This window comes from Acipenser ruthenus, chromosome 5, assembly GCF_902713425.1.
Source record: "Acipenser ruthenus chromosome 5, fAciRut3.2 maternal haplotype, whole genome shotgun sequence".
Taxonomy (NCBI): Eukaryota; Metazoa; Chordata; class Actinopteri; order Acipenseriformes; family Acipenseridae; genus Acipenser; species Acipenser ruthenus.
Window position 1 is genome coordinate 40,613,357 of NC_081193.1, and position 16,375 is coordinate 40,629,731.

Here is a 16,375-nt window from a genome sequence, read left to right on the forward strand (position 1 = left end):
AACATGAACCAAACAACAAAATCATAGATAACTAAATCCTGGATACTCTTTGAATATGTGCCTCCCTGTGTGATACATTATCTTGTGACACACTTACACAATTTATAGTTATAGTTAATATAACAGATGATGCTGTGGTATTCTTGGGGTGCTGCAGAAACAATTGGCCCTGCACTTTCTGGGATGCCTGACTCCTTACCCAGTGTACTGTAGAGCTGACTCTGAGAAACATGCAGCATATCTTTGCAAGTGTGCATCAGGTGTGAATTGGATTGCCTCATTTGACACACATAGTTGCTATCAGCCAGTCTTAATCATTTGTGGTAGTATTCTTTCTTAAATGATCCATACTGTATGTATTGTGCACTTTGACGTTTTGGGTTAGACATATTAAGAAGTATAGACTATATCATAATGTAAAGAAATAACACAGCATAAATGCAAACTTAATTACATACAATACTGGTAGTCAAACAAATATATTAAAAGACAACCTTCACAACTTGGAAATTTGTTTGCTCTTTCTTCAAAAAACCAGTCTCCAGATTTGATTTTCACTTCCCTGTATATAAAAAAAACAGATGCAGACAGTTTTGGTTTAATTGTAGCATATAGCATACAGCATACAGCATACAAACTAGACAAAGATGGTGAGTGGCTGGAAGGTGAGTCGATGCATAACATAATACCAGACTCTTTCTTTGTACTGTGGTAGCTTTAGTGAGTTTGGTTTTGTTGCTTTTCTAGACAGAATAGAGACAGTATGCCACTTAGGAGAGTTTACAGATATCCCAGATACTGATTCATTCATCTGAAGGTGCTCAAATTTCTAAGTACTGCATGAGTTCATGAAAAGCTTTTAGCTAAATGTAGTACCAGATGGATCATGCCAGCCAACATGGCTCCTCCTACTGGTCATGACAGGACATGCCCCCCACTCTTGTTTATCTGGATAAAACCTGGGAGTTACAGAATTTACACCTTCTTGGTTAGCAGTTAGATGTTTAGTAGTTAAATTAGGAAAACTGGGTATGGAAATAAACCACTTTGCAGGCTGGTAGTTAAGGAAAATGTGGAGTACAGATAGGGATTGTGGAATGATATTGAATGCATTGGTTTGCAGGTATGCATTTGGCAGTAAGATTATTTTTAGGTTTGGCAGATCTCTCCAACGTGGGCCTTTGTGAGTTCCATTGAAATTAGGTTTGTATGAAGGTATGCAAATAATAAATACTCTACATAACTTTATAATTCATATTGCTGTAAATGTGCTAATTTTAGTAGGTAGGTCTATACATTTTGCAATATGTCACTATGTACAGTTAATATGAGTTTGAAGTTTAGTTCAGTCTCACTATTGTTACCAATACCTTAACCTTAGTCATTTCAGTATGCTATGAAGGTGTTGAATGCATTTATTATGACGAGTAAAGTACTTTAGTTGAGTTAACATGTTTAATCTTCTTGTATATGATTTGCAATTAGTTTTAGCACATTACATAAGTTTATGTATTCTTATTACAACAATAACCATTTTTCAGCAATCAGTAAACCAAAAATGAAAAAACAGTCCGTCTCACGGTCATTAACTGAACATTTCAATGTGTATAGAAAGAGTGGATTCTGAGTCGCATGAAAGCCTGCCGAGACAGGGCAATTAAATTGTGACCTTTGCTTAACGTCTGACTTTTGCATCAGCGTAACAATATATAAACACACATGACCAAATTGGATTCACTTTCTCTGACAATGTCATTCCTTATTTCCTCATCAACTAATGAGCCAGAAGTAAAGCAGTCTACTACCTGCTTGTTGTGTCCCAAATGCTAGACTTCAGATGACAAATACACAGAGACCCCTGTTGTGTTTAATCGGAGCTCTGCATTCCACGGTGTGTTTATTTTCAACATATTTGGATAAGATTTCAGATATTACTGATATATAGTCACAATTACTGTAAGCTGCATTCTTCGAGTCACTAATCAGTTTAGTTTAAAATCAACCATGCCTTGTCACTCTGCAGAAAGCTTTCTAGCTACAGAAAGAGAAAGGTTCCACTTGGTTTACTACAAATTTAGTACAGTATTCAGAAAAAAACACTCAGGCTCAATAAGAGGTCTGTGACGGCCGATCCTTGTAGATGGGCAACTCAGGATTTCTTTGCAGCAAAAAATGGCTGTGGTTTTTGGTCTACGAAGCAGGAGTACAATGATAAAACTTTTTTTTTGCTCTGGTAATAAACAATAATTACCTTCCATTCACACCTCTAACACACCAGTCTAGTTGTCTCAGTTGATGTTACAGGTTAGTTGTCATGAAACATATATGGTACAAAAGAGCCAATAAAAAATATATACATATACATTTACTTAATTTCTGATAACTGTACAAACTATGTTGTTCAAGTGTTCTACGTTTTCTAAAGCAGCAATACCTACTACTTAATCTCCAGTTTTCTAGTAGCCTGCACCGATTCCTATTGTACACATTTGAGTTTCTGAGAAGGCGATGCAGTTATGGCTTACCCATAAGCGTAACATACTGTGCATTTCCACACCCTGGCAGAGATAATGATACGGCAACTGGTACAGATTCGGTGGCTGCATCCTTTGCACACAGCTCCGCTGTTCAATATCTTCCCAAGGGATTTCTGACATCTGGCACAGGTTTTATTTGTGTACTGCTGGTTGAAACTCTTGGCACCCTTCCAGTGGATTTTTTTGAGCTCAGACTTCAGCTTTCTGTAGAATAATAACAAATTAAGAACATATTCTCATAACACAGCATAGCATACCAGGAAGCATGCAGTAGAACAAGGGTAGACAACTGCTGTTCCGTTACAGGTTTCATAGAAGGAAAGGTCATGTTTATGTGACAAATCAATCAGTTCAATTTGCTAGTTTTGCAACATATTTTCATTGTCAATTTAAAAGTCGCAGTGCAATCATACTGCAATTTGCATTTTTGTTGCGACAATTTGTAAAGTATACATTTTGTGGTATGTACTAAGAGAAAATATGTTTATGGAGAGAGCCGCAACATACTAATTTAAATGTTTGTTGCGTCATCTTAGCGAGATCTCTAGCATTTTTTCGAATAAATAATGAAAGGCAGTTTAATCCCATCAGATTCTACAGTGGGGTCCCCACCTTCACCCCCAAATAAAAAACGTCTCTATCAAAAAGCTTTTCATAATCATACAGTAGCCCCTCACTAAACTAGACATGTTTGTCCGACTTAAGGCGGTGTCGGGTTTAAAAAAATACAATAAAAGTCGCACACACATACATTTATAGTGCTCAATGTACTTTAAATGTATAAATCATTGCGCTGAAATAACACTAATGTGTTTTGGGTAGACTACACATTACATTATGTAGAAATATAAATATGTAAAGTAGACCTATACAGTATACAGTACAGTAGTAAAAAAAAACTTTTTACTTTAGCCTGCATTGTTTTTTTTTGTTTTAATTATTATTATTTTTAATTTGGCCTACTTAGTACCCTTGACAATGAACACAAAATAGATCATGGTGCTGCATTAACAAGTTATGATACTTACAGGAGGACAGTCAATTCTTGTTAATACGAATTTCATATTATCATGAGTAGCCAATAAGCCAAATGCATACTGTACGTTTTTATTTAAGTTAGTCAGTGGTGCAGTGCTAAATTGTGCACAATTACAAACCACCTGCACATTAATAGAATAGGTGTGTTTCCTATTCCTATATGCTAAGAATGAGCTGGAGGGGTTAGTGGCACATGCGTGCAGTCTATTGCTCCCAACACGTTGGGGAAACCAGAAATGTCATAGAAATGAGTTTTCAAGGCTTGGAAGTACACCCTACTTTTAGGGAAAAATAGGTATTTGGGTGTCGCCATAAAAATGCATTGAGCTCAACTGGCAACGCACGATAAAAAGGGGACTGGGAAATTCCAGCAACAGCTGCCACAGTCCCCTGAAGGACCCAGAGGTAAGGTAATGCAGAGTGGACAATAGTGTGACCACTGCAGAGATAGCATGGCGTCTCTGGGTGACAGGCTCCAGGTCATCTTTTAAATCAGACAGCAGCTCAAGAATTATGTGGCTGCCGAACCTGTACCTGTGCTTAATTTGGTCTTCATTTAAATCGAAGCAGATAATGTGGGTACAAAATACCCTTTCTCTTCTCATCCTACAACTCACTCATTTTTGCCGAAGACAATGTCTCCTTCTTGCTGCAATCACAGCTGCCATGGTTAGGGGATAGTGTTTTTGCATACATTTTAAAGGTTTGCTAATTGCAACTATTTAAAACGTGCTTTCAAAAGTTCTTAACAAATTGATGCAATTATAAGTGTTGCAATTACCAGCAGCTTTTGTACATATCATTGTAATATCTGAGAACGTTAATTTGCACCATCTCCACCCCATTTTTGCGAATTTATGATAATTACTGCAAAGAAAAACTGCTGCTGCAAAGCATTTCCTAAAAAGTCACTAAAACAGCATTGCACTTGTTTAGTATTTCACCCTAGACTTTCGACTTGTTTGCAACTGGTTTGTGACTATTAACAGCTTCAACACTTAGTACATCTACCCCTCAGTGCGGAAGTTAATTGTCATTGATTGGTACTCAGTTGTAAAGGCGAGGGAGGGGTAGCCTTTCTTGTTCTGAGCGCAAGTGTAACAGATTTCCTAAAGGCATGGAGACAGAACTTTCTTATATTAGCCATTCACGAGATTCGGGGGGTGGGAGCTGGGGCCCCTTAATTAACGTCTATCATCGTTAATTCCCTATTTAAACCTCAATCACACACACCTTCTCTGTCTAGTGTTTTTGCTTTCTCCTCCTCCTCCCCTCCTCCTCCTTTCATTGTGCCTTTGCACCGGTCTCCTCTGGGGAGCAAGTGAGTCTCACTTCCCCGACCTCAGGTTAACTACGCTACTTCTTCCTTCGCTATAGGGGGGTTCTCATCATGCGAGCCAGAGGGGACTCCCGGCCATACTAGCCTTTTGCAGCTCATGCACTTATCTTACCTCACCACGTGAGGCCCTGCTCTATTTCCTTTCGGGACATGGCCCGCTTTACGCTCTCTGTGCTCAAGTCCCAGACTAAACCACCTACTCTGTTTTATAGGTTTCCTGCGGGACGCCTCTCTGCTCCCGGCTTCGGAGGCCTGTGCCTCACCTCATCCGAGGGCAGCACCAGATGAGTCAGGGAACCCTTTATACTATCATTTCCTTTCAGGTCCTAACCACACCAGGACCAGGACCACACCAGCACCTCTGTCCTTTTATGTAATTTCAGGTCCTCTAGCTAGCACCCTTCAAGACCGAGCCCTCTGATCCGAGCAGGACGGCTCTTCCTATTCTAATTTCCAAGTCCGGGCTCTCTCAGCCCGCTCCTAAGTCTGGGACAGAGGCTCACATCTCTATCCTAAGTCCGGGCTCTCTCCACCTGCTACTGTCCCACTAACAGCTCGTTTTTGCTTCCTCAGCTCTATCCTCATAGCCCCAGCTCACGCTCCATGAACCTTTAACCTAATGTATTACCAGGCGTTTTTTAATATAATAATAAAAAACATGTTTGCTACAACATGTGTTCCTTTCAAAACAGGTTATATTTATGGAATAATTTTGTTAGCTACAACCGCTTTACATGTAAGTGATTTAGTACCCGGTCAGTGGTTTAATTGGTTCAATTTAATAATTTAGGACATGGTTGAAAAAAAGACTTTGACTAGAAGTGCCAGCTTTGCCGACTGCTTTTCAATGGTTTAAAGACTAAACAGCATGCAGGCTGTTTTGTTTTATTTTTCTTTGATGTAGATGTGAAAGGTCTGTCAGGTATGGCACAAACCTCCAGCAAAGATATTTAACCCTGAATTGAAGTGCCCTTGCTAATCAGTCTAGGGCCTCCACTGACAAAATGCATACTGTGAAAATATGTTGAATGCCCAGTGAGGAGAAATAGCATCCTATAACAGCAACAATTGTCAAAAACAGTGGTGCATAGTGAGGCCCATACTATGCCAGTTACAACCTAATTGAACAAATAACATCTCTATTCAGGTATTAATGTGTTAATTAATTTTACTGATGTGAAATGGCCCCCAAGGACACCGGTAAAAAGAAATATATCTATATACTTAAGGAGAAACATACTTGATTCTAATCATTCAAGCCATAGTATTCTAGATATTTTAAAAAAGATTGAAACATTTCTTTTTTAACCAAATACTAGGTACTGAAATTAAATGTCCAGTTATTCTTTTATCTTGTAAAACAAGCTGGATTCCAAACCAGACCTACTAAAATGAAAATCTACTGTATTACACCCCACAGTATAAACTAGACTCTGGACATGCTAGACTCACTGCTTTTTGATAACACCAAGCTTTGGTCTTCTTACAGTGTCAATTTAACCACATACCTAAAACTAAACATACCACAAGAAACTGCTAAAATAACTGAAAGTTGATATCCCCCTATTTTAAATCCCTTCGTGGTACAATATAATTATTGCATACAATAAACTAATAGCTAATTTCTTTGGACAGTATGTAAACAGATAACTCTTCAGTAACAAACACATGACTACTCAGTGTAATTTGTAACACACACTACATTTCCTTTTTAAATTGGGCAATAGAGTTGAAAGGAAGTGGTTTCATTTTCAGAAAACTACGTCCACAGCTAACTTACTGGTTTTCAGGCAGGGTCACCCTTGGTGGAAAAAATGATTATATTGTGAATGAGTGGGGGCTGCATATAGCTCTCCAAAGGTGTCATATCTTTGTCATAAACAATGTTTTATTCATAACAGTGAAGCCTCAGCATTTCATTACCATAAGCAAATATCCTGAATTAAATTGCACAATATACTTACAGTAACTAATAGAGACTAAACTAAATATTAAGGCGAAGCGGGTTTGTCAGCCCTTTGTACTTTTCAAAGATGCTTTCAATTTTCAACAGTATTCAAATATATCTGTGATAAAAAAAGCAACCAAAAAAGTATCCAGAGGAGTAATTTCATGAATATACACCAATATGTGTATCCTTTGACCATATTCCCTGCACTACGTTAAGAAATAAAACAATGAATTACCGTATCCGTTGTTCTTCTGCTGCACGCAGTACCTTATCCCTGTACAGGACTTCCAGAACCTTCTCTCTTTCAAGTTCTTTGAGGAAATGTAAGTCAATGTTCTCAGCCATTGATTATGCTTGTTTTGTTGTTGATCATGTCTACATACTATTTAACACAATAGGATTTGGACTATCCATGAAATTCCGGGACATTAAATGCATTGCCCAGAGAAACTGCTTCTGTTCAAAGCTTAATTTTACTGAAGATGTTTCAAAGACGTTGAGCTGTGTAACTGTTGCTTTTAGTGACTAGCAGAGCTGGCATTTTTCAGGTCAGCAGCAACAGGATGGATTAACAGCAGCTTCTTAACTTCACATTGTTTTGCAGATGAATGGGTATCTTACACTTTCTTGAATGTGGGTCCTTTTGCTAGCAGCGGGAGAGATACACACAGCTGTAAATAAACAAGCAAAGTTTAGCTTCAGCTCGCATCACAGGTGTCGTTCAGTACTTTCACACAGTGTATACTTGCTCCTAGAATAATAATAATAATAATAATAATAATAATAATAATAATAATAATAATAATAATAATAATGTCTCTCTGTGACCCTCATAACAAAGATGTACTGTAAAGGTTGTGTGAGTAGAAGCAGAGGCAGCCTTATGTTTCATATATATGTTTTGTTATATGATGTGTTCCTTGGCCCCATTAAACAGGGATCCCCTCTTCTAGAAGCTTATCACAGATTTCATTAGCACTCAATCTCCGCCTTAATGGTTTAGCAAAGCCTGCATTCTGTTCAAAATTTCAAATCAAATGGGAAGACTCCTCATGTGACGGCAGTGCTATAGCTACCATGTCAGTTTGAAAATATATATATATTGTAAACAACTAATTTTATTTGTTATTTTCTCTGACAAATAGTCACATTTTAATGCTGTGTTCATGAAATATGTAAATTATTGTGGTGGTGGTGGGGGGGTAGGTTTTATCACTCTTGACAATTCCCTGTCTGGTAAGGAGAGATAAAAGGTTCTTCTACTTATCTTTGTCAGCCATTACTCAACAAGTATCTAGTGGTAACAATAAAAGTAAGGCTTTTTAACCCACACTGACTCTGGCTCTTGTTTGCCTTAATGAGACAGGACCTGATTTAATGGTGGTGCTGAAACATTATGGAAATTTGTCTTTTCCTCTTGTTTTTGTAAAAACTCCCTTTCCATTGCTTTTCAAAATGGAGACCGGTACTAGATTAAAAACAAAATATCAAACTAGTTATTTATTGATGACTTTATTGACAAGCTGGGGATTGAATCACATCCCATTAGCACAAAAGAGCTTTCTGTGCCTTTATATACACACAAGAGGGTATGAATGGAGTAAAAGTAAGTTTAAAACAGGTAGGTAGCACTTTTTTACACAGATAGTTAATGCATGACATTGCCTACCCAGTAAAATAGTAGTGTATAAAACACTTAGAGACATTAAAAAAAGATTGAGATGCTTTCCTCTTAAATAAGTTCCATTTGGTAGGGGGAATGATGTCCTATAAAAGGATGAGCCTTAATGGAACATGTAGGAGATAGGGACCAGCACTACAAGGCTTTTGTTTTTGGGAGATCTGAGCTGTAAATAAAAAAGAAAAAGAAAATCTTGTGATCATAGATTTGGATTTTAAAAATACCTTCTACCAAGTCATCAGGATCATACAAAATATGCTTACTTGAGAAAGGTGTCTGAACCTTATGCATGGAATAGCCTATCAGGTGACATAGTGTAGTAGCATCTAAAACACTGGAAACAAACACTGAAATGGGCATCACCTTCACACATTATTACTATGTAGGGCATGATGTTACAGAGTGTCTTGTGAATGCACAGGAAACCCACCCTTGTGCTTTGTGCATCATCAACTACAAAAGAAGTCCCCACCCAAGCTGGAATAATATATTACTAGTTTTAGCCTAAATTAAGAAAATATTGTCTCTATGTTAGAAGTATAGCAAAAATACAATATGGAATAATGGAGAATACATGTAACGTTACCTCCAACTACAGAAATCAGCAGCTGGCGCATGCCTATTAGGCTCACAGAATAGTGATGACAAGCAGGATTCAAGGGGTGGCAAAGCTTATGTTCCTTCAGCTAAACTACCCTTAGTTAAAGTAAACAAACTGGACTCACCCTGCTCAAAGCATAGTCACAATAAGGATGTTCAAGACAACATAAAATGAACATTTGTAAATGATATTGCCAACTTAAAATATTGTTTAAAAATAAATTAAACTAAAGCATACCATAATTATAACATTAATGAAACGGGCATACTAAATATTACACCAATATATAATTGAGTTCCTTATGAATGGTTCTATATGGCATAATGTACATGCTTTCTGTTATTTAAAAAGGAAACTTATTCAACGGGAGGCTGAATTGTCAACCAAAGCAGCAGCCACAAGAGTAGCAGAATTACATTCTAATAAGACCATCAGCAGAAAGATATGGCAGCCATCGAATTGTGGCTTTCTACATCTCTGAAAACTTTGTTGGAAGGCTTCAGGGGATGTTATGTATTAAAGCTGCTACGGTACAGAAAAAGAACATCAACCAAGTATCCTGGTGCCAATCCAGGGAAGTGGAACTGCTTTAATATACCGAACCCTTAAAAACACCCATAAAGGAGTTTGAGCAGAAGTAAACTGGATTGATACTAGACTGATGAGGATTACGTCAGACCCAGTACAGAAAAGGAGAATGTTATGGACATAAGAACATTTCAGCTGAGTTAGTTTTAATGTACAGTTCTGTTTAAATATTGTAGTTTGATGTAACTAACAAAAAGTACAGGTACTATCTACAACAACCAAACAAACCAAATGCAGAAATGAATACATATTAAAACAAATCTCACTATGTTACTTAATATAGTATGTAGATCCTTGAAGGAAAGAAGACCCTACCTGTATTTCGTCAGCCTGTGCAGTTATTCAAGTTCCCCCTACACATGCAGAACTTTTGGTTATGAGAATACTGAGCTGGGAAATGCACGTCATCTTCTTTCCTTCCTGCTTTGGTGTACCAGAGAGCCTGTAAGTGCTGAAAGGTACAGCTTGTAACTGATTTTCTCTACACCTTCATGTATGACGTAGTTATTACTTTTATGCATTTATTTCATTTTTAGTACCACACTTTTTAGGAGGGTTGTCTGCATTAAAATACAGTACAAAATATATATTTAACATTTTCAAAAAATACTACAGCAATCTAGTTATTAAGTTGGAATATAATTTCTACACCATTCTGTGATCTTCAAAGTTAACTTTAAATCAAAACGCATTTTGTCATTTTATTAATCAATTCTGCCAAAATGTGTATTATAAAAAGTTAAATCCAGGTAGACACAATCAAAAATATTAGGGGTGTTTGCAGAAGGTTTATGTATATTCACTTGTAAAATGATAGTGCACTTGCAATATTTGGCCTCAAAGTATTAAATACAAATTCTATTAAAATGTAGTTTTAGCAATAACACCTTTCATGGTTCCACCAAGGAATTTAACTAAATAAACTATTTTCAACATTTTGATGAAACAAACAACTTTCATTAATAAGTCATCATGAGTTTATATTTAATATTATATGTACTATATGCCTATTGTGGATAGGCTTTACATGAATCCTATATACTATCTACATTCTTAATATTTCATTTCTTAACTGTTTAACATCCCATTTTGTGAATTATTTATTATAATCAATGGTTGCAGTTTTACTAACTAATGTCCCCCTATAATCAGTAAGGTGGTTTTACTAACAGTGTCAACTGGGAGCTAGCAAAAGGGCCATCTCTTTTAAAAAAAATCGGTTGTCATAATTTTTATTTCAGAAGTTCATCTTTTTTAGTTATTAAACAAGAAATCAAGTTTTTATAACACTGTATGTAAACCAGCAAGAGCGCTGCTCTGATACTTTTAAACAGAATGAAAACCACTGAAGCAATACTGCCCTCTAGTGAAGGAATGAAGCTAGTCCTTAAAGTATATATACAGTCACCTCCAAAATTATTGGCACCCTTGATAAAGATGAGCAAAATATAAAATAAATAATACCAGTACTGAGCTATATTGTAATTTTCCAACATGTGGAATATATTTGACTTTATTAATGATTCAAGGGAATCAACCAAAATTACACATTTCTCAAATTATAAATTTATTTCCAAAAAAATGAAGTGTCACAATTATTGGCACCCTTGTTTTCAGTACTTTGTGCACCCTCCCCTTGCAAGGATAACGGATAGTCTTTTTCTATAATGTTTAATGAGATTGGAGAACACATTGGGAGGGATCTTAGACCATTCCTTCATACAGAATCTTTCCAGATCCTTGATATCCTTCGGTCTGCGCTTATGGACTGCCCTCTTCAATTGAAACCACAGGTTTTCAATGGGGTTCAAGTCCGGAGACTGAGATGGCCATTGCAAAATGTTGATTTTGTAGTCAATTAACCATTTCTTTGTGGATTTTGATGTGTGCTTGGGGGTCATTGTCTTGCTGGAAGATCCACTTACAGCCAAGTTTCAGCCTCCTGGCAGAGGCAACCAGGTTTTTGGTACTGGGTAGAGTTCATGATGCCGTTGACCTTAACAAGGGGCCCCAGGACCAGTGGAAACAAAACAGCCCCATAACATCAAAGATCCACCACCAGATTTTACAGTAGGTATGAGGTTCTTTTCTGCACACGCATCCTTCTTTTGACGCCAAACCCACCGCTGGTGTGCGTGGCCAAAGAGCTCTATTTTCGTCTCATCTGACCATAACACCCGGTTCCAATCGAAGTGCCAATGCCGTTTAGCAAACTCCAGGCGCTTACGTTTGTTGCTCTCAGCAAAGTATTTTTTCTGGCAACCCTTCCAAATAGCCTATTGGCATAGAGGTGGTGTCTAATTGTAGATTTGGAGACTTGGTGACCCCAAGATGCAACCAAGATCTGTAATTCTCCAACTGTGGCCCTTGGATATCCCTTTGCCTCCGGAACCATCTGCCTCACTGTGCGTGGGGGCAAGATACAATTGCGTCCTCTACCAGGCAAGTTTACCACTGTTCCAGTGGTTTTGAACTTCTTAATTATTGCCCTAATAGTGGTAAGTGGTATATTTAGTTTTTTAGCTATTGTTTTGTACCCATTGTCTGATTTATGAAGGTCAACAACCATTTGTCTCTTTTCATTGTGAGTTCTTTGCCTTTCCCCATGGTGATGGATGACAAATGGATTTCATATGCATGTTACCTCATTTTTATACCCCAGTGAAACAGTAAGCCATGGAAGGCCACAATACAGTTCCTTTAGACTGAGATGAACTTAAAGTAGTAGAATGTTAATGCAAATTTAATTTTGTTTGATTTTATTTCTAAGAATCTTTAGGGGTGCCAATAATTCTGACACCTATCTTTTTTAGAAAAAATATTACTTGTTAATAAAAAAACTTTTTCTCTGAGCAACTGTATTAAAATAAAATATGGTTTTCCCATATATTTGAGCATAAAATATAGCTCATTACCTGTGTTGTTTATTTTATACAGCCTTTTTTGCTCATCTTTATAAAGGGTGCCAATAAATTTGGAGGTGACTTTACATGTACTGCATGAAGTTTGTAGAGGATCTGTGATGAAAAACAAAAATGACATCATACAAACACATGAAAATTATTGTAAAAAAAAAAAAAAAAAAAACATTTTATAATTATAAAATACAACAGACCTAATTTGAAATACTGGTGGTACTGAATCGTTTTCAAATCAGGGGCGTTGCCGCGGCCACCCAGTTAGCACATAGACCCACCCAAATATGCGCCTATGTGTATGCCAAGTTTAAGTAAATGTAAAATGTATTTATTGTTTTTTTTTTTTTTAAACTGTGCACCCCAAAGGCGAGAGCTCAAGTTTAGGACAAATACCCTGTAGAGAAAATGCCGCAAGCTTTAGCCAGTCAATGCAATGCAATGATGCAATGTTTGGGTGGGATCTTCCTCTTATACAACGAATCATGTGCAAGCTGCGTTTGAGTGACAGCTTGTGAGGAAGTTGGCGCGGATGTGTTAAGTCCCAGACGTTTCCATATTCCAACTTTATTTAAAATGTGCAGTTTTTTTAAGCAAACTTGCAGGCCAATTAGTAGTAGTGCGGCGGTCAACATGCCAAAACAACTCGTATTTATTTTTTTTAAAGACAATGGACAGATAATGAAGCCACAAAAGCAACTCACATATCATCCTCTTCCTCCAAATCTGCACTTCAGCAGTGGAAATGGCAACATGTGAAAATAAATGTCAGAAGAGAAAATGACCAGATTGACTGGATGATTCGTTTGTTAATTCATCTTTGGGAAAGTCAACCAGGGAGCACTCTAATGAAGATTTGAGAGCAATGTGGAATCATATATATACATTGTCAACTTTGCGAATTGAACAGCCGATTTCAAAATTACACGATATGGCTTTATGAAAGCCGCGTCTGCATGCTTACCAACATCGGACACATTCTGCAATAGAGAAAGTCTACTACTGGCATTTCTTACTGTTTTTAACTGCATGTCATGTCTGTGTCATCACGGACGTTACAATATTATTATTCTCCGAGATATCCTGAACACATCTCACAATGGTTCCCTTGACAAACTGATGTTCTCTAACTGCCTTTTCCTGTCTGGGCACAAAATAGAGTCAACCGTACATTCCTTTATAAATTTTCCTTCGAGAATGGTTTGCTGTTCTTGCCAATTTTGTGTGCAATCATGTAGCTCACTCTCGTAATCCCCTCCTGTACCGCTGATAGCTTTGTGAACATGCTTTGCTCTTTTTGGTTCAGTTCTTACAACCATCTCATCAGTTTTCTTTGCTTTTTCTTTGACAGAAAAGTTAATATATGTACGTGCATATTTGCTCTCAAAGTGCCAATTCAAATGGTATTTTTTGAACACTGCCACATTGTTTTTGCAAATTAAGCCCACAGCTTTTCCACACGTCATTAAAAAAATATTTTGAAGTCCATTCCTTGTTGTATATTCGGCACTCACCGTCTACTTTCCTCTTCTTTGATAAACTCATCTTCGAATTCACACTCACAGTTTGTGAGAGCTAACAGCAATTAGCAAATTGGCGCTCAAAAAAACACTGCACTGTTACCACAGTACCAGCCTATCAGTCCTTACACTACTACGCTAAACCATGGCTTGCGTAGGGATATAGTCAGGTCAGGTGCGACTAGCCGGAGCGAGGCACAAATCCTACACAAATACCCGAGATAGACGCGTTTTTTTTTATTGCTCCTGCCTGCCGTGGTGATATATTATTATATATTTTTTTTGCTCGACACTGTGCGGTTATTTTATATACATTTTTTCTTTTGTTAGACAGAGGTGGGCCACATAGAATCCTTTGGCGGGTCGTAATTTTCCCCCCTGCTGAACTAGGCAATGGTAAGTCATTTACTAGCTTTCGTTTTATTTAATAATTGCTTGATGAAATATGACTGTGTTCTCGCTGGTTTGGTGACACTGCCCATTTGTCTTTTTAAAGCACATTCACTGTGGATATATGTAAATGTATTTTTGTGTCTACTTCAAACATTTCAAATGGATTTACAGGGGAAATATTTGATGTACTCAGGGTTTTAAATGGATTTAAATCATTTTTGCAAACTATTTCCTGTGAAGTGCCCGTCCACCTTAAGTTGGGGCCCACCCACATTTCCAAGCCTCGCTGCGCCACTGTTTCTAATTACATTAATTTTTTTAAATGATCTGAGTTAATCAAACTAAGACTTAAAACCACATTTTCATCCAATCAAATCCATATTCTATTGAATATATAATAATTGTCTCTGCTCTTATTGGCACATGAATTGGATTTTAGTTAAGAGGCTAGTTCAAGAATGTGTGTTAATATACCAAAGTAATAAAAACAAGGAGAGACCTACAAGGACCAGAGCTTTACTTTAATATTGAATTTAAACCACATTGTTTCTGATACATAAAAATAAAATGAAACAACTTTGAAATATAAAATTGTATTTTTTTTTAACAAATGCCTGCCACATAAAATATTTAATTTGATTAATTATAACAACAACAACAACAACAAAAGTCACAACTAAAATAAAACAAGACAAGAATGAGCTGCCTCACCCTTTTCTTTGAACATTTATTGTGTCCCTGAGATAAAAGTAACAGATTGGTTATTAAAAAAATAAATCTGCTACAGTACACCATGGCCTCATGACATTTCATGATTACAGGCAGCACATTAAAAAATATATAGAAACAAACACCTAACTCCGTTTTTGGAGCGCTGACTACACAGGTAAGTCCCTGACTAACTCGCAGGACGGCTAAGCTGTTTACCTGTCACAAAACAAAAACCACACAGGTTTAATACAGCACTTATCTTCCTCACGACGGCTAAGACAGAGCACACTATCTGCCTTCTACTCAGCAGCCGCCCCGTGCAGACTGGCTGCACGTCTTAAATACCCTGCACCCGGTTCTAATTTTCAATCACCACCGGGTGCAGGGGATAATAAAAAATAAAACAATTAGCCACTGGGGCATATGCATGTGTTTTATGCAGGGAGGATTTTAACCCCCTCCCTGCTGTCTTACTATATATATATATATATATATATATATATATATATATATATATATATATATATATATATATATATATAATGCCGTTGGAAATTAATCTTCATATTGAAAAGTCTGTAAAAATGTTTTTAACTGTAAAATCTCAGTGACCGGCTGTCTTCTGTCCTGGTAAAAGCTGAGTCCTGTTAGCAGCTCTATATCTCGTACACGGGCAACATGGAACTTGAGCCACTTTTCCACCCACTGCAGGTCTGTACCAGTCTGAGAAGGAAATACAAGAGGCAAAATCACTTAATTAGACATTTTTATCCTCATTTATGAACGCAATTTGAAATGCTCAGCGTTACCAAGCCACTGAACCGTGGAAGCGAGGATGGGCCCAGTCTTAGAAGTCCATGTCTGACGCTCGATGAGGAGAATATGCTAAGGTTTAAATAGTCTTCTTTCTCTCTCTCTTACTCATACTGTCACTTTCTGCCTTGACAAAATTAAACTTGTGAAATCAATTGGTAAGCACCCTTTCCAGACATTCTAACAACTCAAGCCATCTCTAGATGTACTAACTTCTTTTTTAGAATATACATGTAAACTATTAAAATTGCTTTAATAGTGTTCAGAACTGCATTACATGGCAGCATT

General features: G+C 37.1%; 2 protein-coding genes across 3 annotated transcripts in view; both read right to left on the minus strand.

Annotated features, from left to right (window-relative positions):
- LOC117402602 (synaptotagmin-like protein 3) overlaps positions 1-10,167 on the minus strand; it is a 34,157-nt gene extending 23,990 nt beyond the window's left edge. The window contains exons 1-4 of one of the 2 annotated variants that reach the window (XM_059024187.1): positions 10,051-10,167; positions 7,101-7,536; positions 2,526-2,741; positions 495-562 (exon numbers count right to left, since the gene is read on the minus strand). In XM_059024187.1, coding sequence (XP_058880170.1) covers positions 495-562; positions 2,526-2,741; positions 7,101-7,210 — 394 coding nt within the window. In that variant the 5' untranslated portion in view covers positions 7,211-7,536; positions 10,051-10,167. The remainder of the gene's footprint in view (positions 1-494; positions 563-2,525; positions 2,742-7,100; positions 7,537-10,050) is intronic. The other variant, XM_034003925.3, reaches the window with a different exon arrangement.
- Positions 10,168-15,069: 4,902 nt separating this feature from the next.
- Positions 15,070-16,375, minus strand: part of LOC117403254 (ectonucleotide pyrophosphatase/phosphodiesterase family member 3-like) — a 46,185-nt gene continuing 44,879 nt past the window's right edge. Inside the window, exon 23 of the mRNA XM_034005270.3 lies at positions 15,070-15,997. Within this exon, the coding sequence (XP_033861161.1) occupies positions 15,830-15,997 (168 nt within the window). The 3' untranslated portion in view covers positions 15,070-15,829. The remainder of the gene's footprint in view (positions 15,998-16,375) is intronic.